This window comes from Prorops nasuta, unplaced genomic scaffold (assembly GCF_024137725.1).
Source record: "Prorops nasuta isolate Cenicafe-Biocafe unplaced genomic scaffold, Cenicafe_Pnas_1.2 PNAS00006, whole genome shotgun sequence".
Lineage (NCBI taxonomy): Eukaryota > Metazoa > Arthropoda > Insecta > Hymenoptera > Bethylidae > Prorops > Prorops nasuta.
The window spans coordinates 2,532,527-2,560,459 of record NW_027116803.1 but is presented as its reverse complement, the minus strand read 5'-3'; the positions used below and the strand labels follow the sequence as shown (position 1 = coordinate 2,560,459).

The window sequence follows — 27,933 nt, the reverse complement described above, 5'->3', positions numbered from 1 at the left end:
ATATGTACTGAATAAATAAACGTTGCGACGGCTGCAGTGCTGATGCGCTAATAATAAAATGTGCTTATCTAATAGATTTGTAAAGAACTTTATATGACTCATTTATCAAGCTGCGTTGGAGGCTTGAATAAAGGTTAAAGCTAAAGATTTACTCATTGTGTCGAAGCGAAGTATTTTCAACAACGGTTCGACCTTATTTATATACTTAGATTAAAGGAGTTTAATAATAAACAGTAGTTAAGTTCCGTACAGACTATTGTATAATATTGGTACAGCTAAAATAAAAGATTATAGACTTCACGTTAAATGGTACTGCAGTTTAAGTTAATAAACGGTTGATCTCAAGCTCTTCTAGATAAACTGCGACACATTATATAGTCGTATATAAATAAGATTATATACTTATTATGTTACAAAAAATTGTTTTATACAATTTGTTCCACATGACGACATTTTTATTATAATATTAATTTCTGTAAATACATTACTTTTCAAAAGAAATTTATTAATGCTTCAATGAAGCCCAGAGTAGAGTTTTAACTGTGTCAGAGTCCTTGACATCGCAAACCCTTAGCAGCATGATAATACCGATGTTTGATGTGCATCGCGTAGGCTGAGAGTGCCGAACGGTTGGTTCAAAAATTTATGAACTCATGGTGGTGCATTCACGGTAGTTTGAATAAAATTGTGGACCAAGTAATATTTGCCCTGTTTCGCTTAGCAAACACGTGAGAAATTCGTATCGTCTAAGGCGCAAATTCATAGTTAGCAGACCTATTCTATATTCACATTCACTCTAGCTGACTTGCATTTCATCTTCTTCACTGCGAATCCATTTTCCTAATAACTTCACCTATATATGTATTGTACGAATATGTGTCTACAGTGTATGCGCTTTACGGTAAAATTCGATGATTAGAGATATATTCTGTTAGCTTCAAAATTACGGAATATCTAGAAAAACCGTTCACGGAACCGTGACATTTTTACATCGAAGCTCTTTCTCAGATTTTCCAAAGAAAGCGGCTCCTAAACATGTGTTGTTTGCTCGATTTTGTGGACATTCTTTGATGATTCGATAAATGGTTTGTGAAGATGCCGTATGGAAATAAAATCAGTTATACGTTGCCAAGGCAACGATTACATAAACAACGTAACCTGACTTTTTTAATTTTGAGGTTGGCTGGAAAGTAGCTAAAACAAATTTCGTCAGGAAAAGATAATTTAATTTATTTCTATTTAATCCAAGACTTATACAATTTTGTCTTTTTAATTAATGTATCGTTCATCTACGTTGATTTTTATTTTCAGGAGAAAATCATATTTCATTAAGTGTGAATGAACAAACTGAATGTGTTTAATTCTCACCGTCAAAGACTAAAAGCGAATGATACAATCCAACTCGGTTGTATTAACCTGACATTTTAAGGAAGATATTTGGTAGACTTTCTACAACAGTAAGTTTGACATTTTTTCTCAAACATTTAAATTTAGAATAGTGGTGAGGGTCACATGAAAATATAATGATACTTTTATTATTTTAGAAATGGAGAGCAAATACGTTTATGAGAAAACGCGTGCAGACTTTGGAAAACAATGTATTTTCGATACATTTGGACCAAACGTGGACGAGGAGATATTGCCGGACCCAGGAAAAATGGATGATTTCATCGTGATGGAATCGCGTGATGCTGCCACTCAGTTATCAAAGCAAATGGCTTTGCACGAGGTTATAATAGACAAGTTTAATCCGATTACAGTTAAGACTGACCGTAGTAGCTAAATACTTCCTCGTTTAAACTAAAAAATAGAGGAAGACATTCTTAACAAGAATTAGTGCAATCAACTGATCACAGCACATTGTAGAAGTGTGGAATGACGATTAATGAAGCTGTATTATTTTTAAGTGCTTACATTGAATCATAATTGATCTAAAACTGGTAGTGTGCACAGAAATTATTATTTAATTAAAATATTTCTAGTTTTTCTAACTCCGTGGCATTGCATTTCATATTAAGGAAATATTCTTTTCTGTCACCATCAGTACTAAAAGAAAATATAATTTTAATCCATCAGAACCAACAGTTTAATGATAATACATTCACGTATTTTCTATCCATTCCAATTATACGCTTTTCGTCTATTGGATTTTATTGAAATTCTATTATTTTTTGTTATTAAACTACATGCATTATTTATTGGGGACAGCTCCATCAGGACAACCTTTTTCACGTCACCCTGCTGATTTTACGGAATAGGTTCAAAGCTCTGCTTTTGCTACGAGGAACAGTGGGATGTTTCACTTTGAAGGTGGTTGGCCGAAGGATATCTATCCCCTTGACGAAGAAGTTACGGCGAGGTATCGTCGGCGAGTGGAGAAGAGCGAAATCTGGGCACCAAAATTACGTCCCTTATTCCAAGTACTATATCCATTCAAGCACGATTCTACAGAGCACCTACACGGTTAATACGAAGTCAATGCAAACGATAACGAGTGATAACTTCTTACACAGATGACGGAGCGTTTCGTACTTCAAAACAATGCGGTTAACATCTACCAGCACTATTTCGATGACATGATCCCAACACCGCTCATTAAACCGCAAGAACTTAGGTAAAATCTGCAGGGGATAGCTAAAATAAATTGTTGGTGGAAGTAGGAAAAAACAAAAGACACTAATAGAAACTAATTTTTAGAATCGTGAATGTGTACACTGATACCCAGCCACCAGCTAGACCCGTCTCTGGTATTTCTTGGGCACCTTATATGCTTAGACAGTTAGCAGTTTCCTACTGCTTCCCCATTGATCAGACCATTCCAGGGGCGAGCAAGAAAGCACACATATGGGATTTTGGTTCGTATTGACGCAGTTAATTTCGTCAAATTGATTAGTAAAGCTTTGCTTATGTCAAGAGAGAAAAAAAACAGACATGTAATATGTTTCGAAATAGTTGGGAGATGTTGTCGGTGACATTAAGCAAAGAGAAATCTATCAATTCCAATTACAAATCCAAGACTGTTTCATGTGTGTGCAGATAATCCTAATAGTCCCACTATATCTCTGGAAGCTTTGTACCCAATCGTGGTCACGGAATTTAATCCTCGCCATCCCTCTGTATTGATTAGTGGACTTACGTCTGGTCAGGTCTGTTGCTGGGATATCAGACATGGTTACAGTCCCGTTCAAGTCTCTCCAGCCTCGGTTAGCCACAAGTTAGAATATTTCATTTTGTCTGATATAAAACTGTACTGTCAGCTCTATCCAGTGGATATAAGTTGATTTATGCAAACCTAGGAATCCATCGAGAGTCATAGTAAAGTGGTTATGCGCGAGAAGTAGCGCAGAATTTTTATCAGGAGCTACGTCCGATGGTAGAGCAATGTGGTGGGATGCTAGGAAACTGAACAAGCCTATCGAGACCGTCATATTCGATATGAAGGAGTCCTTCGATATTGAGTCAGAGAAGGAGGAGGCTGGGGTGTTGTCGTTGAATTTCGAGTCGAAGCTCAACATGCTGATGTTTGGAATGGAGAACGGCGTTGTATTCGGCTATTCCAGTGAATCTCAAACACCGACAGAGAAACTGACGAAACGATTTAACGCACACCTCGGTCCAGTCATTGCTGTAGATCGCAATACCTACAGTCCAGAAGTGTTTCTCACTCTGAGCAACGTTAAGGTTAAAATATGGTCTGACGATGTTCGTGAGGTCGAATTGCTGTCTTCGGAGTAAGTCCTCATTTCAAGTTACAGCTTCTGCTACTTTTGAATTACTAAGTTCAATAGCTCGTTAATCAATTTTATCAGTTCTAAAAATTCTTAATTTTGATTATCTTCTTTTTCAGACCATTCAACGATGCTTTAACAGGTGGATGCTGGAGCAAACATAGATATTCGGTTTTTTATACAATAAATACACGTGGTGATTTGTGTGCCTGGGATCTTCTGCAAAACACCGAATTACCCATTTTAAAGGAGCATATCAGTTCTCAAATTCTAACTGCTATTGCTCCCCAAATGAATGGAAATCTACTGGCAATAGGCGACAATGGTGGATCTTTATATTTCGTAGAGCCATCCAATTTTTTCCTTAACTTCACGTACAAGGACGAAACTACCTTTTCCAAAGTAAACTTTTCTTCTTAAATCGACACCATGCATACCAATACAACAATAATAAATTGAAAATGTGAAGTAGTTTATAAGGACACTATTGGCACTATCTATCGTTAGTATTTTTTAAGTTTTTAAGAATGTATTTTCTTTGTGCCTCTTTATAGTTATACATTCTCATTTAGTATCGGTGTGTCGGTGGGCATGGTGTCCATAACAGTAAAACAAAATTTATATGAGGCTGAAGTTAACCTACAGATTCAGAGCTAACAGTTACTTCAGCTAAATGAGAACAGCTGCGAATAAATAATATAAAACAAGCTCCAACAATAAACTGATGTAGTTTTTATTAGGGATATCGACTTTTTTACAGTTTTTTAAAAATAATTAATAGAAGCTTCCATCCACGAATAAGAGGCTCTTATTACATAGCAGAGAAATTTTAAAGAATTTTAAGTTATGCACTCTTTTAGCAAATTAAATTCTGAATACACTTTGGTATATTGTTGGTCGATAAAACGAAGTAAATGCTTCATTGAAAGTACGTAAAATTATGTTGTGTCTGCGAAAATTATTTATTCACCATGGCTCTGAATCAGCTGTCGTAACTTTCGGCAAACTTCAGCGCCATAAAATTTATCAGGATCGAAATAAATATCCAATTTCAGAGCTTAGATATCTGGATTCTATCCGCCAAAGACAAGGAGGAATTAATCTTGGAAGAGGAAGAATGGGAAAGTGATAGTTATGGTGAAGAGGAAATAGAGGATATGGAAGCAAGAAAACACGAAGAAGCAGTAACAGCAGCAGCTCAAGAAAAGCTGAAGGAAAAACTTGCCGCTCGTGAAATGAAAGACAAACAAGCAAATAAGAAGGGTAAAAAGGAACCGAAAAGTGCGAAAGGCAAGGATAAGAAAAAGGCCAAGATTGATGAATTTATTGAGCAGGTTAGATCCTGTATTGCATTATAAAATATAAGTTGTTACGCAATATGTACTTGACGAATAATGTGTCGATTTTTTAATCTAGGACGGTAAGAAATATGCATTTGTGATGGAATTGCCCATCGATCCAGAACAATTATCTCCTGGTAAGGAAGGCGACAAAAAGAAGCCAAAAGGAAAGAAGAACAAGGGTCCGCCAACCAAATCAATTTATGAACTTGTACCGGAAACTCAACCAGACCCACAAACCAGTGACACAGAAACGAAATTTTCGCTGAAAGTTGGAGTGAGGCGCAAAGTGCAGAAAGTTCATTCTTTGGAAGAATACATTAGGAGCGTTAAAGAAAGATTGAAAGAAGTTGAAGAAGAACCAGAGACTAAGGATACGGGGGGAGGAAGGGCTGTAATGAAGGTTTGTAAAGAGCCCTGTGAGGCAGAGATATGTTGCTGGGACATGGAGCAAAACTGGGGAGAGAAGATGTTACAAAAAGAGAAAAAGGAGGCTGTAAAGTTGTGGGAAGAAAAGGCACAACTACAGTCAAAACTTGAGAAAATGTCGATACAGATTGCGGAAAGGGAACAGGAAGAAATGGAAGAAGAAGAGGACGATGAGGATGATGCGGAAAGAGAAAAATACGAGGAAGAACTAAACCTATTGGAGGACAAAAAAGGGAAAGGGAAGAAAATGGTAAAGGAAGAGCCGAAAAAAGTAGGCGTAAAGAAGGAAGTCGATAAGGGTAAACAGGATGAGTCTTTAAAGAGCGGTATGAAGGAAGATCGAAAAAAAGGGGATAAACCGAAAAAAGAGGAGAAGAAAAAGGTTACTGGTAGGATGTCATTGAAGCAAGCAGATGAGGAAGCGAAATTAGATGAACAGGGCAGGGAGAAACGACTGTCTTCGGTACAAGAAGAACCATTACCGGTGTATACGCCAGCGCAAAAGACTCTCATCCTGAAGGAAATGTTAGCCCCACCTTTAGTGCTTACAAAACAGGTGCAACAGGCCAAAGAAGAATTGCGAAATGCGACAAAACACACGTGAGATGATTAAGAAATTACCAATATGTGTTAACTTCATTTCTGTAAAGCACTTTAATTCTTTTATGATTCTATGTTTCAACTTACGTCACTGACAATTTCCAATTTTTGTCTCTTTTCTTTTGAGCAATCGTTAAATCATACTTATACTTATATATATATATAGTTATACGTCTCTGTTTCAGGGGAGCGACTAGTCCGGTAGTTATCCAGACAATCAGGCAGCAAAAAGCGTCTATGCAGAGTGAAGTAGATCGTAAATCGGCTGGTACAGAATATCGAGCGAAGTCTCTGTCCAAAGGAAAAATTGAGCGCAAAGTGTTGAGCAAGAGAACCAAAAGAGAATCCCATCCTCCTTGCACACCCACATTTAAACCTCCATTGGTCAAGGATCAAGTTAAAAACCTCTTTGGCATTCCTCCACCGAAGCTGGAAAAGCAACGGGAAAACCCGGAGGATGATTACAAAGCGATATTAGGAGGTTCGACACGAAGGGGGACATATCCTGGAGTATTTGAATTTCAGTCTACTGGCGATAAAAAATAAATAATTTGAAAGAAAATAATTCCAAGGTTGGAGACAAACAATTTCTTTCGCAATCTTCTAGTTTTTGTATTAATATATCATATGGTTGTGGAGGTTCAAGTTTAAATATATATTTAAGAATATCGTATAGATATCCTTCCGAGCAGTAGATATAAAAGTATTTGACATTGGCAGTAGTAAAGGTTCGCATTGAATAAAACGTTTTTGATTGGAAGTTGCAGGACAATTCCAAACGACATTTCCGGCGAACACGAAGCTTCGTAACTGTCCAGGGCGACTCTTCTGGCGTTTCATCGTCTCTGACATGTACAAACGAATACTCTTCTCTGCCAATCGAAAATTTCCCGTATAATAAAGCTACCACAAATTCGTGAACGTTTTACAGAAATCGCACTACCCATTGCCACAGAATTATAAAAGTCCTTCGAATACAGTTATTTCTATTTCATTCCGGATATTCAATTTTCACGTAAGTCTAGCAAACTACGAATATACCATAGAGATAGTTATTTATGATACTTTATAAATCATAATGTTGAAATTATTATTAAAAAAAAAGGGAAGTACGAGATTTTCCTATAAAGTTATCCAAAAAAGACCTACATTTTAAATCACAGCGTATTTCCATTAGCAGTTTGATACAACTAGGGGTTTCTAAATAAGCTATATTGATTCAGTTGGGCTAATATTGACTTTTCTTGACATTTCACTCTAGTCCTATGCGATCAATAATATGTAATTAAGCTGACTGCTTTGAGCTACTTGGTCCTGAAAGATATTTCCGTGAAATATCAAAAATCAGCGAACTTAAATTGAAAAATCTAAAATTGCGAAAGAAGCACAAAAACTTAGCATTGCTATAAATTAACTATAATCTAAGTCTATAAATGTATATGTCTTTCTTATATTTCAAGCTTTTCATTTTAAGAACACGTTAAAATAAAATATGATTTTTAGCATGACCGGTAAAAATTTATTTATCAGTGCTTGATTTATGAGATCCAATTCTTTTGAGTTGTAACTGAAATGAAAGCAGAACTGACAGATAGCATAGATTCTGTTTTATCGAACAGAATTAATAATATACCTTATATATTTTTATCCTTTATCATAAATCAATTTTATATTTTTAAGAATTACGTGTTTAATACTTTTATTTGTATTCTAATTTCCTCACGAATTTTTGTGAGAATACGGTGCTTAATCCTACTCTAATTGAGCAATATAAATGAAAGTTAGCTGTTAATTTAGAAATTCCTATTTGAACGTTACGCGACTTAAAATCGTATTTTTATGTAGTGTACAAATTACAGCTATCTTTCACGTACAATATAGTTCTCAACAGTATGTCTACAGTTACCATGCTGAAATTGGGCACAGACAGGGAAATGCAGATATCACAATTACGTAAAACGACCAATATATTGCCAAAGTTACAAGCGTACGTTGTATACCATTCGTTGTTACTTTTTGTTGGCATCAAGTCTAGCGATGATACGTTAAAACTTTGTATATACGAGATAACTGACGGAGTATGAATTAATTTTATTTTAGACTAACAGACAAGTAACATTCGTTACGCTATCGATGATTAATATTGGTAGCAAAGCTGTAAAGATGAGAGTGTCATTCGTATTAAATGTAGCAATTTCGTTATCTAGTTTTGCTTAAAAGAATTACTTAAGCAAGAATTTTCAATGCGCATCTAGTAAGGGATACTCTTTCGCGTTACTTCTAGGATTAAGCGATGCCCTCCAGCGATACCATTTGGTGTGTCATTGTCAGGCTGGTTAATCTTGTTAAAAAATGTCCTGTCCGGAGACATCCGAACAGTATAAAGAGAATTAAACGAAACCGCGCGCTTGAAATTCTAGGATTTACATATATAAAAATCAAGATCTCCTTCATTAACGCCAGGCCATTTGTTTCACTGTAATTAAAAGATTTCTTAGCTCAAACCATTGTGCTTCGTCGTAAGAAACTCGACCAAGTTATAAAATATCACATCGTGGTGCAATTATAGAGTGAAAAATGTATTAACGTTTTCCAAAAAAAAAAAAAAAAAAAGAAAGGGTTTCATGGCACTTTTACGTCTACGAGGCACGTGCGGTTATGCCTTAAGAGAACGATTTAAATCAGATTAGATGTGAGGTTTATGGCGGTCGTTTAGCTTCAGCTTTCTTCAATCTGGGATGAAACATGCGCTGGCAAAACGTATGCAAAGGATAAATCAGCTTGCGCCTGCACTAAATTATCTTTCGAACGACGGAGAATATCCTAAGCGGAAAAAATTCAACTATTTTCCTATATCTACCACTTTCATGACCTCTTTAGCCAAGTCTTAAACTCCAACATAATGTAAGGTTGCTGAAGACTCAGAGCCAACGACCTTAAAAACAGTCATAAGATTCCGAATGTAAAGAATAAAGTTTGAAAAGATTTTTTTGACATTGTGCCCAGTGAGATGGAACAGCACGATAGAACTTTTGTTTCTTTTCGTATCCAACGCGAACTTCCTCGCGAGTTATGCTAATCTCAAGCAAATGCTTTTTTAACATTGGCTTCTTATTGAAAAAGCTTTCGCGTAGTCGGCGCTTTGATTATGAGATTCTGGCATTCTTTTTTCCTGAATCCTGGAAATGACATAAATAGCTAGACAGCTGGTGATCGGTCATATCCTGAAATGTGTCAGAGTCGCTGTTCCGCTGTGTGATAAACTTAGTGACGTTCTGTTATTGCATTCCGTGTCGTGTGCTTGCTCCCCAAAAACAGATTCAGATTTATAGCACACGCGTGAAATTCGTTTACTCGTTTTTCTTTATATGATATTTTATCATAAACTCCGTAATACGACGGACTTTCTTAAAAATTTCTATGAAATTGCTGCTGCAGCACGCTAGGTTCATTCTCAGTGTATCTAGCCTTATTAGATATAATAAGATGTTTGCTGATCTGCTTATAGGTATCTGATAAGATTTTTTCAAGGATTTACACTGATTTGGGGTTAAGAATATCGCGTTATGATAAACAAGAGCTAGTAAAGACATGTATATCACGTGTAAGCAAGCCATTACGGCAACCATAACTGCCCCCTGGGTGTGCGTGGTGTTGGATTTGGTTCTCTGCTAGTCACGTAGAGAAGTTTCGGCGTAACTCACGCCCTAAGTCTCCATAAATTCCAACTGGCCTTTAAATAAATTCTGTGCGATCTAGCCCGTTCCTCCCTATCCCTCCCAATTTCCTTTCTACCCTCGGACTGCTTTCTCTTATCACCTCTTTTGCACTGCCCGCCAACTGGAAACGAGATTGACTTTTCAGTTAATTCGAGAAATTGAGAAACTTCTCGTGAGTTCCTTTTTCCAGCTAAGCTACTTAACAATGTCTTCAATCTCTCGGTGCTAACTCAACTCAGCCTTATTTAGCAGCATATCAGTCTTAACATCCTCAACCTCCCTGAAACGAAGGTCACGCTACTTATTTACCACTTTCTGGTCCTACTCTCTTCTTATCTGTTCTTGCCAGCAAAATGATACTTCTGAACTAAGCAGCTTAGGTAGCTTAACTATAATTATGAATTTATTGAAAATAATTGTTATAAGTTAATGACGTTATGCCCTTTGATTTTACATTTACAACAGTCTTCGTCAGAGCATGTAGCAAAGATTCATGTGCGTGGATTAAAATGATTTATAGAACTATGATTTGACGTGCTACCACTGACTCGTTGTTCATAAATACTTATACGTTATAATTGTTACAATAAATCAGATAATTGTTTCTGGAGAATGATAATAATTTGAGCACATCGTATTGTATAGTTATTCCATGTTACATTCAATTCAAGTAATCTTGCAAAAGCAAAATGTGGAGTTAAAGTATTTAAAGATTCATTTTACCTCTTGTTTGAAATATGAGATGCGAAGACGACGAATTATTCTAGTGTATTATATATATGTATATATCATAATTATATATATTTTAGTTATAATATACCATAAAACTTCTTGTCTAGAAAGCATACTTTACCCCAATGGGAATACTATTTAAAGTTTTCAATAGCTCGTAGAGTGTTTCATTCGGCGGTTACGTTTATCCGCCAAAGAATCAGTCCCAGCAAAAGTTTTGGCACGAAACTTGAAGATTCGAATAGAAGGTTTGAGATACAGACAGGAACTTTAGTTTCACCTTTTATCCCACTTATTTCCCACTACAGAACAAGTCTGACCTCTTGCAACTAGAATTCATTATCCTGTCGATAAGGTTTCTGACCCACCTGCAAACAGAAAAGGAAGCTTTTGTTAGTTCAACGTGTAATGCAAAAATAGGTCGAAAAAGCATTTATCAAAGATAAATTACACGTTAAATGATGCATAAGAGTGTGAATTTTATATTAAATTAAATCCCATTTAATATTCTCACAAATGTAAAGAATTACATCGAGAATTCATATTCATTATAAGCACATTTCGATAGAATTCTTTTAATGAAAACGTTATGTAATCATAATATAATTATATTCAGTAATTATTACATTTTTGGATCTCGTGATCTCACCCAAATTATTATAACATATTAACCATTTAAGCATTTTAGGGGGATTAATACTGTTTTATGTACTCAGGTCATCGAGTAATATTTTTCCCAGTGGTCAAATTAAAAGAACCTCAACTATTTTTACTTCCAGCGAGTTTAAGATAAAGCTTTGCTGTTATTTAATGCAATTTAGTTTAAGAAACGTTAAATACATAATTCAAAAAACTAATCTAAATGATAATACACGTCATGTCTATAGATAGATATTAAAACTTTTCCTATACAGACTTGAAGATGCAATCCACCTTTAAGGTCTTTCGAAGCAAAGGTTTTAACGTTTCTCCTTCAGTTTCAAATCCCTGTTTACCAAATATATTGAGAATATGATATTCTCACTGCATCATGTTTAATGATGTAAGGTACCAGTCCAATTAGTATAGGCTTAAGATATGATAAACCTATATCATTATTGATAATAAGAGGAAGGTTCTTATTAAATAAACCAATATCATCTTTGATATTTCCCTTATGAAAATGATTGATAGCAATAGAACAATATTTTCTTAAAACGATCTCTTTTATTCCGATTGATAGAATTGAGTCAGATGTACGGGTATAAATTAATGGTTTTTTCTGAAACTAAGAGAAAAGTCAAATAATGAAAGAACAATTCATATTCACAGTAACAACTCTGCAGTAATATAATCTTATTAGAGTGCACTTTGAACTAATTCCTCTTGATTTTCAACAACCTCTACTTTGACATGGAAATTTAGGCGGATGCAAAGCATGCAAATATAGAATAATAAGATTAGTAATAAGAAGATTACAGAATATTCTATTGGGAAATATGATCGATATGTATTGTTCGCAAATTAATAGTTTCGCATGAGAGATCGAACGAAATGTTTAATAAGCAACTAATACTTAATTTAAATGGTATGTGCTAATACCTTAATCACACGTGCTTGGTCAATGTATCGAAGTCTCGCATTTACCGGGAGTGGGACGCCTAGGAATAATTTGAAACTGGGAAATTTCACGAGAATAGGACTAAAGGAAAGTTTGACATAGCAATCCAATCTCGAAGTAGGAAGCGATGTCATATAATATAGGTTGGAGAGTAATGAGGTTTCCGCAAAATTCTCTCGCCGTAAAAGCATATAATAATTTGGAGCGCATCAAATTACTGATATTTCAAGTCAGATCCAATCGTAGAGATTCATTGGTACTGGTAACCTCAGAAGTTTATGCGACGCCTGCCTAATTCAATCTCGGTTTTAAAAGTCCAAAAGGCGATGATTGAATAAAATTTATGATGATTTTTTTAAAAACTTTTTTACCTGCATCCTTTTCCTTTAAACAAGTTTTCATATACTCTTAGCTTAGACAGAGATGATTCTCTTACCAGGTATTAATTTAACGTGAGTACATAGACTGCAGTAGCTATATAGGTGTACTATACGGGGATATTTATAAGACTCTCAGAGAAATACGAAACAAGGAGCAGAGCGGCAAAATGATGAGATATTTTATAAGAAAAGTCATGCGAATACGGTGTCTGGGTAAATTTAGTTAGTTTAAGGATCGTTTATTCGAGGAATGTAAATAATTAAAGCGTTCCCCTTTTCGGAGTCATAAACGGGGATGCGATCGTAGCTGTAGCCGTTATAATGTGCCTCGGAGCGTCACGCTAGGCGAAATAACGTGACGGTAAACGATGGGGTGTGTGTAAGCGTGTGCGTGGACCCAGGCGGAACTGCCGCTTGTTCAATGATGGCGGGGGTGCGTTAATGCGGGTCTTGCCTTAATAAAACTGCAAGAAGGGACCAACTAGCGCACATTCAGCACACTTCTTCGTTCGGCTGCGTCCAAGGAAAACGATCCCTAACCGCCAGACCGACACAAAGGGTCTATACAGACTGGCGAAATATCAGCCGAAACTCCCTGGTATTTTCTTAATCTAAAAACTAAATCCTAGAATATTATAGTCTGTACTAAATTCTTCTTAAGAAAAAGTAGTTTAACAAAAAGCTTAAAAGTATTATATATAAAACACTTCTAAATATCTCTTGTATTATCTGCAAATTATTAGATTGCAATATAGTACAACGTCATTGTGGTTTGTTAATTGTTCGCGAGAAACATATTGGAGAACGAGACTGGTAATGCGTAAAATAGAGCCGGACATCAGTCTAGACAGTAAGAGCTTTAAAGCTGCAAATTAGATATTCCCAGGATCGCATTTTGGTTCAGGTGCAGCCGTCAGATAGAATTATAACTCGTAAGCGTATACGTGTGTTGGTGTGTATTTACGCAATTAGTAAAACCTATCTTTGTGGTCCACCATCGTATGCGCGTCTGATTAATCACCGCATAAACTATGGAAAATATATAATCTCCACTAATACGATTTTATCCATGTGCATATGAGACTCTCTCGATTGAAAATCTTGTTTCAGCAGCTATTTTGATTTACACGGTGAGGTACTAATAGGTAGAATGTATATGTATATATCTATTGCATAACATTTCTTTTCAAAAACATTAGTACTGTGATTTTATTAAAAATGAAATAATTGAAAGAGACGACGAATGTTTTATGACTTTAGACCGAATGGTTGATTGTGTCTCAGCTTTTAAGCTGACCTGTCCTCATTGGCTGTGTGCAGACTAATTTGAGAGAGAAGGCCTAATATCTTCCAGTAGGTTAACCATATTTCATGACCGTCTCTCTGGAACTCCCTCCCCCAACGTTTTTTCCCCCATTCGGTTCCTAATACAAAATGTCAGGGTTTGCAAAACGATAGGGGAGCGCAGGGATAGGGAGAAAAGGGAATGGCATTTGCCCCAATCGTTTCCCCAAGTATTACAATAAAGGAAGGGCGTTTACACGTATTGTGTGCTTGTACCAGGCAATTGCAATTTTTGTTACGTTCCTTCATAAAACTGTAATATGTTGCATGCGCGGACTAACGTCTTCAAACATGTTCCATTTCTACATCTTGCACTTTCCTTTAAAACACCAATAACAAGTTTAACTCCTCTCATAGTATAATAAAACAAATTAATAAAATTATCATAGATTAACTTCTACAAATTGTTGACCGAAACGACAGAATGAAATGTGAATTAGCAGAAGCGGTGTTTTGACGTGTTGCATGAAATAGCCGAGCATAAAACTTAAGGGCATCATTTGAAAGTTCCTCGCGTAGTTATAGAGCAGACAAAGGATGGAAAAGGGACGAAACTGGAGAGGGAGTTGTGAAGATTTCAATGGCTGAACTTTACAGCGCGGCCTGTCCCTTTCGCATTTCGCGGTCCGTAAGGCAGGCCACTTTATAAGTTTAGAAATGGGCACCAGTAAGTACGTAACCGTAAGTAGCGCGAGTACATGGCATGTCAGACGCAATTACGTGCGGAAGTCACAGCTTTGTTCTGTAATTGTGAGAATTCTCCAGTTTTACAACACTGTGCAAGCTTCTACGTTGATTACCAGCAGCCCAATTAGATATTTGATATTTCAAACACTGGCACGTCTATTCACCAGTTTAACATTTATTTTCCAAATCAGTTTTTAACGAGTTCTAACTTGATCAGGAAATCCGATACCACTTTTTTCTCGGTTCTACTAGTTTCAACATTTAACAGGTTTAGATTATTCAAACAGATTTATACCAGTAAAAACAAAATGACAGGAAAAAATGATAGTCTTTGAAAATATGCATGCCGTATATTTATTTATCACACGTCCGGAGTTATCCAGTAGCTTTCGCGTCCACGCTGAGATTTAATGTGTGGCCGATCGCGCACAATACAAGAGAGAAGCGTACGATCATTTAGCGACAAGCTGAATTTTTATCGCGGCTATAAAGGTTTTCATCATTTTTTGCTTTGAAAAAAGTGGCGAAATATTTTATAAACATACCAAGCTAGGTCGAAAATAAATCATTTGCCAGCTAGGTCCTCTTCAAATTGCCCGTTTAGCCCTTCCGAATGATTCATGATGGAAAAGTCTCCGATCTACACACGTCCCCTTCCTTCCAGAAGCGATTCTCGCACTTTGCTCCGTGCATGACGGTTTCAGCAATCACTTTGACCTAACCACTGTGTAACTGATTTCACAAAGTTTCGAATACACCCCAAGTTTCGGCGTGAACTTCCAGCTGTATTTACTCTCCTAATTTGCTGTTAAGAACAAATTGGTTTGCACGGCCGACAGAAATACGTCGATATATGTCACCTCGCGTGTAATTGTAATTAATAGCACAGCTCGACAAATGGGATAATTTTAATTTTAATTGAAGCAACCGATGGATGGCGGAAATAACAAAGTAGAGAGAGAGAGAGAGAGAGAGAGAGAGAGGGAGAGGGAGAAGCAGTGGTAGCGATTTTCCATCGGGGACTTCGCATCACAAAGACAATAAACGCCAATTTTTCCTTCAGCCTCGATCACCGGAAACCGTTTAAGGATAGAAACACAGAAATTAGAGACGAACGCAATTTCAGCAAAGTGTTTTCCAATTGTGGACCGCGAAACCTATTTCCTTCTACGATTTATGGCACGATATTATTGCTTTATCGTCCAATAATTCGTGGATGAAACGCGCGTAATGCACTCGGTCGCCGCGCTGCTGAGCTCAAAATGCTGCACCTCGAAATGCAGTTTTCCTGCAGCTCACAGCTATTGTAACGCGAACAGCCTCGATACCTTTGACATGCCACAACTAAACGATACATATAGAATACCTGTTTTGCCGAAAATAATACTTTCTTTCGACAATGGTCATCCCATAATTTTTATTGATTTCTTAATGATACTTTACATATCCATACTGGATTGGATATATGCGAACGATTTGATAAATTGTGGCTGGATAAGTTTTTATTTTTTCAGGAAAGTGTTTTCAAAGTGAGAATTTTTCAGATGCGAGGAAGGCAGAGAGAAATGGAGTAGTAAAAAAAGGTATACTTTGCTGGGGAGAGGAGGTTGGGATGATAAAATGTGCAAGGATGAAGGACATATGAGGTGGAAAAAGATGGAATGTGCCTTGCGTAGGGTACCGAAGAGGGGTCGAAATGGTGCTGGAAAGAAAGGGAAGTTCCAGGGTTAACCGGAGGGGTGAGGGGGTTGATGAGGGTTGAAATGTGGCGTCTACAAGGCTAGCCAAAGTGCAACAGCGACTCCAGTCCTGTCGGCAATGGCAATTTTATCTTACTACGTCTTATACCTCGGGAATAGCTTTGAACATTAACGGATTGAGCCAAGAGTGCTTTATGTTTCCTTCAGGAGACGCATCTTCAACGATAACTCCCATGAGGCACATTACAAGCGTTTCGTCCTCGAATCATTGGTCAATAAACCTGCTGCAACAGTGTGATACATTCGCGAGTCTTTTCCACTTGAACCAGTCATTGCCCTTTATTATTTAACACCAGCCCATACTCGTTCGTCATATCAGTATTCCCTAATATTAACTCATCCCCAACAACCGAAGATCCAAAAGGAAATTTATTGTTTACAGATAGATGTCTAGAAACTCCTAATTTCAGACGTAGAGAGACACTAGATGCAAATTTGCTTGATCGCATGCAGTCGTACCGAGTACTTCCGGAAGTTTCGTGTCAAAACAGAAATTCAGTAGAATGTCGAATGCTTGCATGCTTTGAGTGAATAGCATATTCATTCTAAACTCAAAGGTACCATTCCTAAACTTCATGCCAACTTTGCCCGACCAATGTGATAAAGTGCAATACGAGCCTGATCCTATAACGACTGCAGCTAAAGGGCCTGTTGAGTCCGTTTCGATTTTGGCAAAATTTACTCTTTTACCAACTCCTGTAAAGACTATGGCTCGGTAAATGGTAAAACTATAATTGTAAAATCCCTGCTGCGACTAGTAAAGCCAGCCATAAAAACTTGAAAAATTAATAAAGGTTGCTTTTATGAAAAATAAAATGGCATGTATTTTTTACACGTTAACGAATCTTATTTACAGGCTTTTGTTTATCAGGTGTTTTTAATTTAAAATTTCATTACTGCTGCTATAACTAACGCGAACAGATGAGAGTGTGCGTATGGGTTAATTATTTCTGAACAGAAATTAAATTACGGTACCGCGATATTAACCCCACGGTAATATTACAAGCATCACTCATAATAACAGCTTGATCCTATATATTAGCTTGGAAAAGATTTCTGTCACTTTAGACTTCTTGAAATTTGTCTTAAACTTCTCTTTTTACACTAGAATAAATAGTAAATTTTTGATTGAAATTTACATTTTAACACCCACTGATTCGCTGCTTTAAATTGCTATCAGTGTAAAATCTACTTCAGTGCCTTAATGCAATTTTGATAGAGTGCACTCTGCAAATGCAGGAATTGATCGAAATTCAAGACTTGCAGAAAATTCAGCAGAAACTCAGCAGTTACGATAAGATTTCATTTTAGTGTTCGATATTGAATTGGCTAGAACAGTACCCAGGAAAGATCCGGAATCGAGAGATGAATTCTTATTTCGTAAGAGGCGGGTGTACTTACCAGTCCCTTATTGCGGAAGCTTGGTAAATCTGGAAGTGAATTGTATTTAGCAATGAAGCGGTAACAATGAAGCTGGCAGGATGGCAAAGGATCAAATAAGATAAGGGACAGCTATCTTTCTTATTTTAGGAGGAGCCAAGCGATTGCCATCCCCTTTCTAATTGATGAAAGCGGAGCTGCAAAGGATTTTATCAAGGCTTCGAGTGATATTGCGTATCGGTGCATATCGATGATCGGATCGACGACGATTGTATCGACCTGAAATCTGGAGGATTGTGATGGATAAGGCGTGATGGAACGCCGTCGATGCTCTTTAGAGACGAGAGTCTCTCGAGGAACCGCTCGTCCCTCGCTTCGAGTACATCGTGCATCGTGTTATACTCGCACAGGGCAGTAAGGGGTGTAAACTGCTATTGGCTAGAGTCGAGGTATATATATCTATAGCCTTCGATTCGACAAATCGTGTCACTAGGAAATTTCTAACAAACGCTGATACTGCAAATTGGAACGCTTGATTTTGATCCTCCCACTCCAGTGTCGCAGCTATATACACGAACAGTACTGTTTAAACCGTGCAGACGTCTACAACGACAGCCAGCTTGTAATTCACTGGATATGCGTCAGATCCGATATACCACAACTACCTACCTCCGTTTATATTTTGTTCATTTTACATCGTTAGAACGAAAATGAATTCTTTTTTCGCGCGTCGACTTTATAATTGTTTAGTGGGAAGAATTTTCGCTTTGCGCGGGACACTTTTCGTGACTGTTTTATAATCTTGGCTTTGCACCCTTTTATCTGTCTCGTCATCCAGGTACATAATTATTATGCATGGAGAAACAGCAGCGCCTAGAGGAGCCCATTACGAGTTTCATAAATTGTAGGGTTTACCCGTGGGAGCAATCTTAAATAATGAGCATAGAAACTGTGTTTAGCAAAGGGCATCGCTTAACTTCCTATTGTACTCTACATGTTTATTTTTTCATTCCAATGGTCCTTAACCTGCTTTTTCGTGTAATTATTAAACTATCGAGCGTAATTTCAAAATTAAATAATTCAGAGAGAAATATAGATGCTAAGTTTTAGAGCTATTGATCATTATGGGAAGTTTTTCTTTCGTTTGTGGGAAATGATTATTTATCTGACAGGTTATAAGCTAAATAAAAAGCTTGGGTGAAATATTCAAAATGGAAACAAGTCTCTGAGAGAGTATGCGCGACTCTATCGCACATTTTTATCTTGCTCCCTCAAAGGAGAAAACCCAATCGGAGCACGAGCTACAACCAGATTTCAGGATGAAACGACTTTTCCCCAGACCCATCTTTCTTTTCCGGACCCCTTAGCAAAGCAACCAAGAAGCACTTTCATTAAGGAAATCGACTGTTGTGGTGATCTCTTTTAAACTCTCTTTCAGGACTTTACAGGACTTTTCAACAGATTACTGGTGCACGAATAGCGCCCATCCATCGAGCTTAAGCTTCATTCTACTGATGTGTTATATGTCAGGCTTTTCTTGCAGTAACAGATATGTGCCTGAAAAGTTTACCACTATAATCAGTGTAAGAACCAATCGCTTAAAACGAATTATTTATTGAAATAATTCCGTTTTCAAATCTGTCCAATTTGGACGCTTCTGTTTAATCGTACAATGACAAACAGTGCAGTACCAAATGATAGATCGATGCAAGTGCAATTGACTCACGTACAGCTCCGAAACAGCTGACATTGATTAACCGATCATCTAAACATGTTCGATACGGAGTAGTCTGTAGCTACGAATGAAATTCATATTTGAGATCTAAAAGAGCCTTGTTACAAATCCTATTATTATTATCACAGATATTATTCTAAAAATATTCACAGCAGGGATATTTCTCGATCGATAAGCCAATCTGGTGCTTAATGAAATTGCCAGAGTATTTTCGCTAAAGAGTATCGATACTATACTTCGAACGAAAGTCCAATCCATTAGAAAATTACTACCTTTTTGCCTTTTACAAAATAAGAAAAGTAGAAAATAATGAAGATTACCCAGAAGGTTTTTGCAACGCAGCCTGCAGGGGAGCTTTAGCGAAATTCCGCAGTGCTAATCACGAGGAACTGTTAAGTTAGGCAGCATTGTTAAGAATCAACAGTGCAGGGCCAATAACAAATAAACGTAGGGATGTCATGGTTATCTAGTTCCTTTTGAATGGAATCAGGCATGCGACCCTCATGGATTCCACAAAGGAATGCCAAAGGCAACGTTGGTCTGTACAGCACCAAGCATTTCGTACATGTAAGCGAATTGCGTTTAGCTATGCCGAAGCTCGGTGCTTAATTTTCTAGTGAGTCAGTTACGTTCTTAATTAACCGCACTCGCCGCGCCGTCACTTTGCAGATGCGTAAACCGCAGGACATTCAGTTAATTATTCGCTGCCACCCCGACTCGACTCTCCTGTAAATGGCCGGGAGAACGGGTCGTGCGTTAAACAATGAAATTATTAATTAACTTTAGCGTACAACCAGATACGAGGATACACTTATAATTCCAGCATGGCTCCCCAGACCACACACCGGAACTTCGGAATTATTGCTATATCAACAATGAGAACGGAATTAATTATTTTTCACTGCACTATTCTAACGTTAATTTACTATTCGATTATTTGACTGTATACGTACACCGGCGACATTTATTGTTCCTATACAGTTTTATTAATATCTATACTCCCCCCTGTTGTATTTCACAGATACTTTATGTATACAATGTGAGACTATACAGTGTATAAAGACAAAGGTGTTATTTGGACATCGGACCCTTTCCAGACATCTGAATTAGGCATCTTGATAAATTTATGCTGGTGGCAAACTGGCAAAGAACGTTCCAGACAATAATTCACTATTCACATCGAACAATGACATCTATATATACATATACATACATATACCACCTTGCTTGTCATGTCTCCGGCGGCAGGCTTTTGCCACGATAAATCACTGGGGCGCACAAGAATACAGGAATGATGAATTGCACACTTGGATCCCTTTTTACTATGTATGTGTCATTTCTGCAATGATTCTCTCACAATACGTAATGAGTTAGTGTATTGTGAAAATAACCTATAGGCTCTCAACGTGAACAAGTGCATGCTCTACTACTATATATTTTATATAATAGAGTATAGAATCTCAAATTATGCGAACTAATCGTGTTCGTGAAAATTGGATAAATGAAATCTCTTTGAAATTTCGAGCGACTTCCACAACGACTGCACGTTCAATTAAAAATTTTTATTTTTCACATTTTCTATGCCATGGACGGGTGTACTTTATTAATCTATTGTTGCACTCTTAAATTGCTTTTTCTGATGGTAATAATACTCTAGTCCGTCATTATTTCATAACCTTATAATATTCAGGAAATCGATTAACTGCATTTATCCTCCTGTAAGATTTAAATAAATATATTGTATAGCAAAAATGGTAATTGAGCGAACTCGAAGTTACGTGGACAAGATTATCAGTAGCCAATATGTAACGGGCATAAATGGCATGACACATTGAAACTCGATTTGCGATGTCATCTGCGGGATATCGTTGCTGGCAACGGTTTAGATGTGTCTGTGGCATTATGACGAATGAAATACCGATTCTGGTGAATTTAGTTTCGACGGATTGCGGTGAATTAATGTAAATTCTATAGTGATCCGCATTCTATGAAAACAGGATAGCATAGTTTATCCTTCTGATTATGGTTAATCGTTAAATTATTATATAGACTTATCCGTTTTGGATTTTCATTTTCAGATATCCAGCGGAATATATCGATCAACTAAATAAATAATCCATTGATTCACTGTTGAAGCGTTTCTATATATATTTTCCATTGCATAGTTGGAAGAAAAAGATTGCACAGGATGGTTCATGTTCATAAAAGGCATTTTCCGAGGACAGGTGGCATTCATGGATTAGCTTTTGCAACAGCTTCCGACTGCATTCACGAAATTGAGCTCCGTAGAAATGGCCAAGAAAATCGGAAAGCCACTGTTTCTATTTTCAGTGGTTGTGGGTTTTCCAGCTGGATATTCGGCGAATGGTTATTTGGCGCTATGGCTTGAGCATTTGAATGGTCTGGAACGCTCGTTACACGACAAAAGTTGATATCGTTCTTAACTTGAAAAATAAAACACACACCAAAGTGAAAAACATCGAACGTTAGTACGATTTTCCATTTGCCAGGACAAGCAAAAAACATTTATTTTGTTTTAAAATAGATACACAGTGCCATTGAAGATTTTTTCTCTTGTACATCGCATTAACGTGGTAATTTGAGAAATGAAATCAAAACTGATTAAAAAGTTGTTTTGTTTTTAGAGTGATGACAAAACGATTTGTACTTTTCATTCTACGTATTTTGCGCATGGTAAAAAAAAAACAAATAAAGAAGAATGACAATCACGGGAGACTGTTGTAATTTTTTGTGGCTTAGAAGAGGTATTACTTTTAATTACAGTGAGGCGCCTGCGCAAAATGTTACTGTTGAATGTGCGGTTAAGTCTTGAAATTTCAATTAAGTCACGATGCTTATCCATAAAATCGATAATCCCTTAATTCCAGTTTGCAGACGGGAGATCCGCTAAATCGCTATTTTACGGCGCAAACCAAATCGTTGCTTAAACTCTAAGCGATCGCAACATCCGTTGGGAAACCAAAAAAGCACCTATGTGATTTTCTTCCATCCAATTGAATATCTCAATCGAGAGAAAAACTTTGAGCGTTCTTATAGCCGAACTGCTCAAAATTCCTTTCGATGGTAAGAGAGAAACTTTTGTTCGGCTCGCTTCGTTCCTATATACTTCAACAACTGAATTCTGCGCTCTTTCGTCCGTACATGCTGCATACATATATAGATACACGTATTTCAGGAAATACAAAATTACTACCGCTGAAAAAATGGAACACCGAATGGAATTGTTTAAGAAATAGGTCGACTGGTTTGATAAATCAGTTTGTTTTCGTCAAATGTAACAAGGCATGAAAGCGTAAAGTGGGAGCATTTGTATGTATGAGAAGCAAAAGGAAAATCGAAGAAGGCGGGGAGGTAAGAAGAAAACGAGGAGGAAGACAAATTATGGAAACCGACAGTGCCGCGTTTATGGGAAAAATTGCATTTTAAGAGGGGCTAGCTTGGCGATGATTGATACTGGGTTTAAGCGCGTTGGAGCCGATGTAAAATTGCACGAAAACGATGGAAATAAAAGGTACACAAGGTTTGTAAGTTATATCTTGCAAGGTAACTCAACTTTACCTGCTTGAAGTGAGTCAGATCAACAGGTAGTCCTGACAGGAACGTAAGATGCTCTACAGGCGAATCCAGATACTTTTTTACCAGTACAGTGCACCCACTACATTTTCCTCGAATTGCAAAAAGCATTTCAATAAATTGTCTCCACGATACAAAATTCTTATTATTTATAACAAAATTATATAGCCAGTAATATAATTATAATGTTCTTCGTGTCGAGAGATTCTTCCAGTGGATATTTTTTCTCGAAACATTAGCCTTTATAGAGGAAGAATAAATTCTTTTGTGGTATCCTATTGTATCGATACACGTGGAATGCATTCTACGCGTTGCAACGTGGGATAGAAATTTACCTGAGCTGACCTTTCTATATTCTCCAATCTCCATAATAAAAGAAAGATACGAGCTTCGAGACATCGCGGAATGTATACTAAACAAATGTCATGTACATAGAAAATGCCAATGACGTAATACACTTTTTACCGTGACCAATAATAGCCCAATAGATTCTTTGAAATTATCAGCTGAGAATATCATGTTGTAATAAAATAGTGAAAAAGAGATCAAAATGGCTATCTCGTAATTCAACATTATTTTCCGTTACTCTCCTTTGCAGATATATAATATTTGTGAGAGAAAATAGTTTTACTTTTATCTAAGCGCGAAACTACGGAAATGCTTATCTGAGCTTTGCGATAAACCATTTTATCGTTGTTTGCTTCAAGTGAAAAATTTTTATTATTGTTTTTTAGAATTTAAAACGTTTCTCCTGTACACTATAACTCTCGGTAGAACTCGGAAACAAAAGCTTAAAGTAATAGGGAAACTTTTTCCAAAGATTTAATTGAAACGGGACTATGCTGGATAAAATATAATATCGCGTTAATTATAACGTTATTGTTCGAGAAATCATATTATTTTAATGATAGCTTGATATTATGGATTGAACATTACGCTCGAATAAGCAACAAACTGAATTTCCACTGTGACTATTTGTGTTTAATTTGCGTTAAATGACTTTAATGAAACCAGCTGACTTTGAACACCAATCAATAATGATACTCTAAAAATTAATCAATGATCAAATAATCACGGTATTCTAGATAATCGTGGTAAATTGAGTAATAATCTGTATATTTTTTAAATGAAAACTAAACAAGTGTGAGAGATGCGATGGGCATTGATGGGCTGAATCTAACCCGCGGAATGCCATACGTTAATTATTATATACATGCATGGATTATATTGCTAAGAATATATAAGAGAATTTGTGAATCATTCATGCGGATTTACTGACCAAGCCGGAAATGTCATCAACTCATCCACAACTTAGTCTTATGGAGGTTTCTGGTCCTAGACAAGTTTTAACGAGAAGTTGCGATAACAATCTATTCATGACTGAGCTTACACCTTGTAAATAAATTTCTCACATCCACTCATAGATGCACGGTAATTTGTCCCTAGGACTGCTGTTGGAGGAAAATCCACTGCCCGAATAGGTAAGCTCTAGGGCTGTTATAGTACTACCAAGCTTGTCGTGAAAGTTTCCAGCTAAAATCACTGAGAAAACGAGAAAGCGTGGTTTGTATATGAAAGAGCAAGAAAAATGGGAAGAGATACAAGGTTTGAATTAAACGATGCTTTATATATAAATATATATATATAATGTAAGGTACCTATGTTCTGCAAAGCGAAAGCTGGAAATCATTTTGACTTTTTACAAAAATTTCTCTTGATCCTACAAGGAAGGACGCTCTCTCGGTATCTATTTAAATCTTCTTATATTCTCTCAAGAAGATTTGTGCTCTCTAACTCCGCTTGGCACAATCTCCAGCTTTGCATATTGTACTATTTTTTGTTTTGGGATTACAATTAAATTACGGATTTTACAAAGAAGAGGGAGGAGATAGCAACAATAGGAAGGAGAGACAAGTTCAGTATTTTAATTGATATAAAGAAAGTAAAAAGAAGAACATGAAATGTCAATTTAAATGAGACGAGTACTGCAGCTGGAGTAACTCGATGCGCGAGTGCCGCAGAACAGTTATGAGAGTGAGGTTGCTTCCGGTACTATATTATGAGCCAGAGGAAATTGCGGCTCATTTCTAAACAACCCCACGGCGATCCACAAGCATTTTTCGGTTGATCGTCCTTTTTCACAATAATTCTTTACCTTGCGTCTGTATTTTTTTTACCAATTCTGCGCAATTGACTCTCGCGATTTATTTCTACCGGAAATTCCACCTCGTATATGACTCTTTTTGCTCGTCCCTTTTGCCCTGAGCACGCACGACTTCTAGTTCTTCAATCGTCTGTTTCTTTTTAAGAATTCCTCGTTTCGGCATGATCCACTAGTTCTAAAACTGCTCCGAAGTGGCTCGATCGATCACAACTCGGAATTTTCTTACCAAATCGTCAATTTACATTCAGGATTCCTTTGATTAATTAAAACCGAAGAACGAATCGTGGAAATCTAATTTTTACCAAAAAGTCTTCGCTCCTCTCTTTTCAAATTGGATGTTTTCTAATTTTCATTCTGCTCATTCGATTCGCCGGTGCTCGCTGGTATTGAGAATTTTTCCACGAAACTCGAGCATCAAATCGGTGAGATTCGGGAAGGTTTTTTTTTAACAAACGCTCGAGTTTCGGTGGGAAAGCATTCCACGTTACGAGTTTCGCGATGACGAATTCGTCGACGTTGCCAAGTGTAGTACGCAAGCGCGTACGAGTATTATTTATTTTCAGTCGATTTCTTGCCAAATGTACGTGCTACTAATTGCGGAGGCGCTGATTGCTCGCCGACGGACGAATAAACGAGCGTCGTTCCCACCAGCCGTCGCGAGTCGCAACATTTCAAATGAATAATTTGCTATTGTTACCATTATGCTCCGCTCTGCCACTGCAAACCTGCTTTTCACGTGACAAAATGGTTTCTTCCGGCAAAATATACTTTACCTGCTATGAAAATATAACTTTTTCCATAACGACAGCTGTGTTTTTTGAAAATTGCAGACTTTTGGAAAAAATGGATAGATATCTCTTGCGTCCTTCTTCTTTTTTATAAGATTGATACTTTAAGATATCATATATAGGGTGTGACTTTTAACGATGATAGCAGCCACGAGGAAGTGCTCCCTTCCAGAATAAAGAATTTCAAACTAACGGTTTTGTAAGCTCGACTCTCTTATGAGGCACGTAAAATGCGCTTTGGAACGCTGAAAGCTGGCCGTTAAGCGGTGCTACTTTAACGCCAAGGGCAACTTCAGACTTTGCCGAGTCCTGCACTTTCTTTTCTCGCGTTCTCTGATAGGAATTTCAAGAACGTCATATCTCTTAAACTTGGAAACTGCAATGCGGTTAAGTCTTTCGACGGAAACAGATGCTGCAGTAGCTACATACTTAATGCCAAGAAGCTTCTTCGAATATTCAATTCAACGATTTCGATCCTATTAAAAATCGATGAACTTGACACTGGAAAAACGTCTGACTGGGATCCGAATATTGTCCTCCTTGCAGTATGAAACCCTGAGATTTTATACGCGTCTAAATAAAATTAAGGTAATACTACCTCCGAGAAAATTGACTTTTCTATAGCATTCTTCTCCCAGTGATTATTATTGGGCTATAGCTTTGGGGCAATGATTGCATTGGGAAAGGAGGTGGCTTCGTATTTTATCAAATGTTTTTATACGAGACAAGTGATAATAATAATGAAACGATCAAGTCTTTCAAAATGTTTATGCTTGATCAAGATACATAATGCTTGCTTCCTCGTTGCAATTATCAATGAAGATTTATGTTACAGCATCGATACTTCAGGAAGGATCTTCGCCCTCTTTCAAATTATTCTCGTAGCTCAGGAGCTTATCGTAAGTCCTCAACCGGAAAATTCGTGTCTTTCGCCGTCTTATCGAAGGCGCCAAAAGACTTGAGAGAGCCTTCGCTGTCGTTATACAAAAACATGTTAAATTTAGAAGATCCGAAAATCCTCATAGCTTCATTTTGATGTCGAGCGCGAGACGGGAAAGGACGAAATTTGTCGATTGGCGGAAAAGAATAAAACTTGAGAAATATAACTATTGGAGGGGAAAAAAGAGAACGAGAAAAGTTCAGAATATGTCAAGTACCATAAATGTACGAACACACCCTGGATTTATGAATTGGGACCGGTTTGTACAGTTAAATTTTACATTTATCTTGCAAAAGTTTTCGCCTCAGGAGTTATAAACCGTGAAAGACCGTTGAATAATAAAGGGAGCAATACTGGTAAAACATTACTTATGATTATAGTTGGATGGGATTTTCCATTATGTTATCGAGACTCTTATAGATAAGACGTTTAGTTCTGCATATTTGGATAACTGTATCTGTTTTACGAAATTTCTTACGTTAAGAAAGAATTGAATTAACAGGTGGTTGATTTGTTGCGACTGACACCGATAGAGAAAAATGCTACATATATATTAATGTCAGATTTATTTGAAGCGTGGATGTAAAGAATGGAAGTCGCTCTCGCAAAAAGCGACACAATGACAAGCGTAACAAGCGAAGTGTAATATAATTAATTAATCTAGTTGAAATAAAATAAAAGTACACAAATATTATTAATTGAAATAGTCATTCTTTCATTACCCCAGCTGTTGATGTAATCAAACTTATAGAAATAAAACTACCAAAGTAGTTATTGCTACAGCTCTTTTATGGACGTCAGAGTACTCCAATTTTGAGGAGCTTGAACTAAAAAAAAGTCAACTAGACTAGTCGTTTTTGTAAAATTTATAAACTAAAGTGATCAAAGGTTTGAAATTACCAGATGACCTTTCAAAATATACAGAAGTTATATATTTTATATATATTTTTTTTAGAGCCAGAGCAAATTGGTATTTAGTGAAATCACTGTTTCAATATAATTTGCAACGGATG

General features: G+C 36.9%; 2 protein-coding genes across 5 annotated transcripts in view; one reads left to right on the top strand and one right to left on the bottom strand.

Annotated features, from left to right (window-relative positions):
* Positions 1 to 27,933, bottom strand: part of LOC136774581 (furin-like protease 1) — a 104,026-nt gene that overhangs the window by 29,950 nt on the left and 46,143 nt on the right. The gene's annotated exons all lie outside the window — the stretch shown is intronic.
* Positions 1,362 to 4,385, top strand: LOC136774434 (dynein intermediate chain 3, ciliary-like). Its single transcript, XM_066728738.1, has 8 exons — positions 1,362 to 1,729; positions 2,259 to 2,420; positions 2,514 to 2,614; positions 2,698 to 2,855; positions 2,980 to 3,214; positions 3,297 to 3,731; positions 3,848 to 4,102; positions 4,283 to 4,385. Exons 1-8 carry the CDS (start codon positions 1,547 to 1,549, stop codon positions 4,383 to 4,385), a joined length of 1,632 nt encoding a protein of 543 aa, XP_066584835.1. The 5' UTR covers positions 1,362 to 1,546.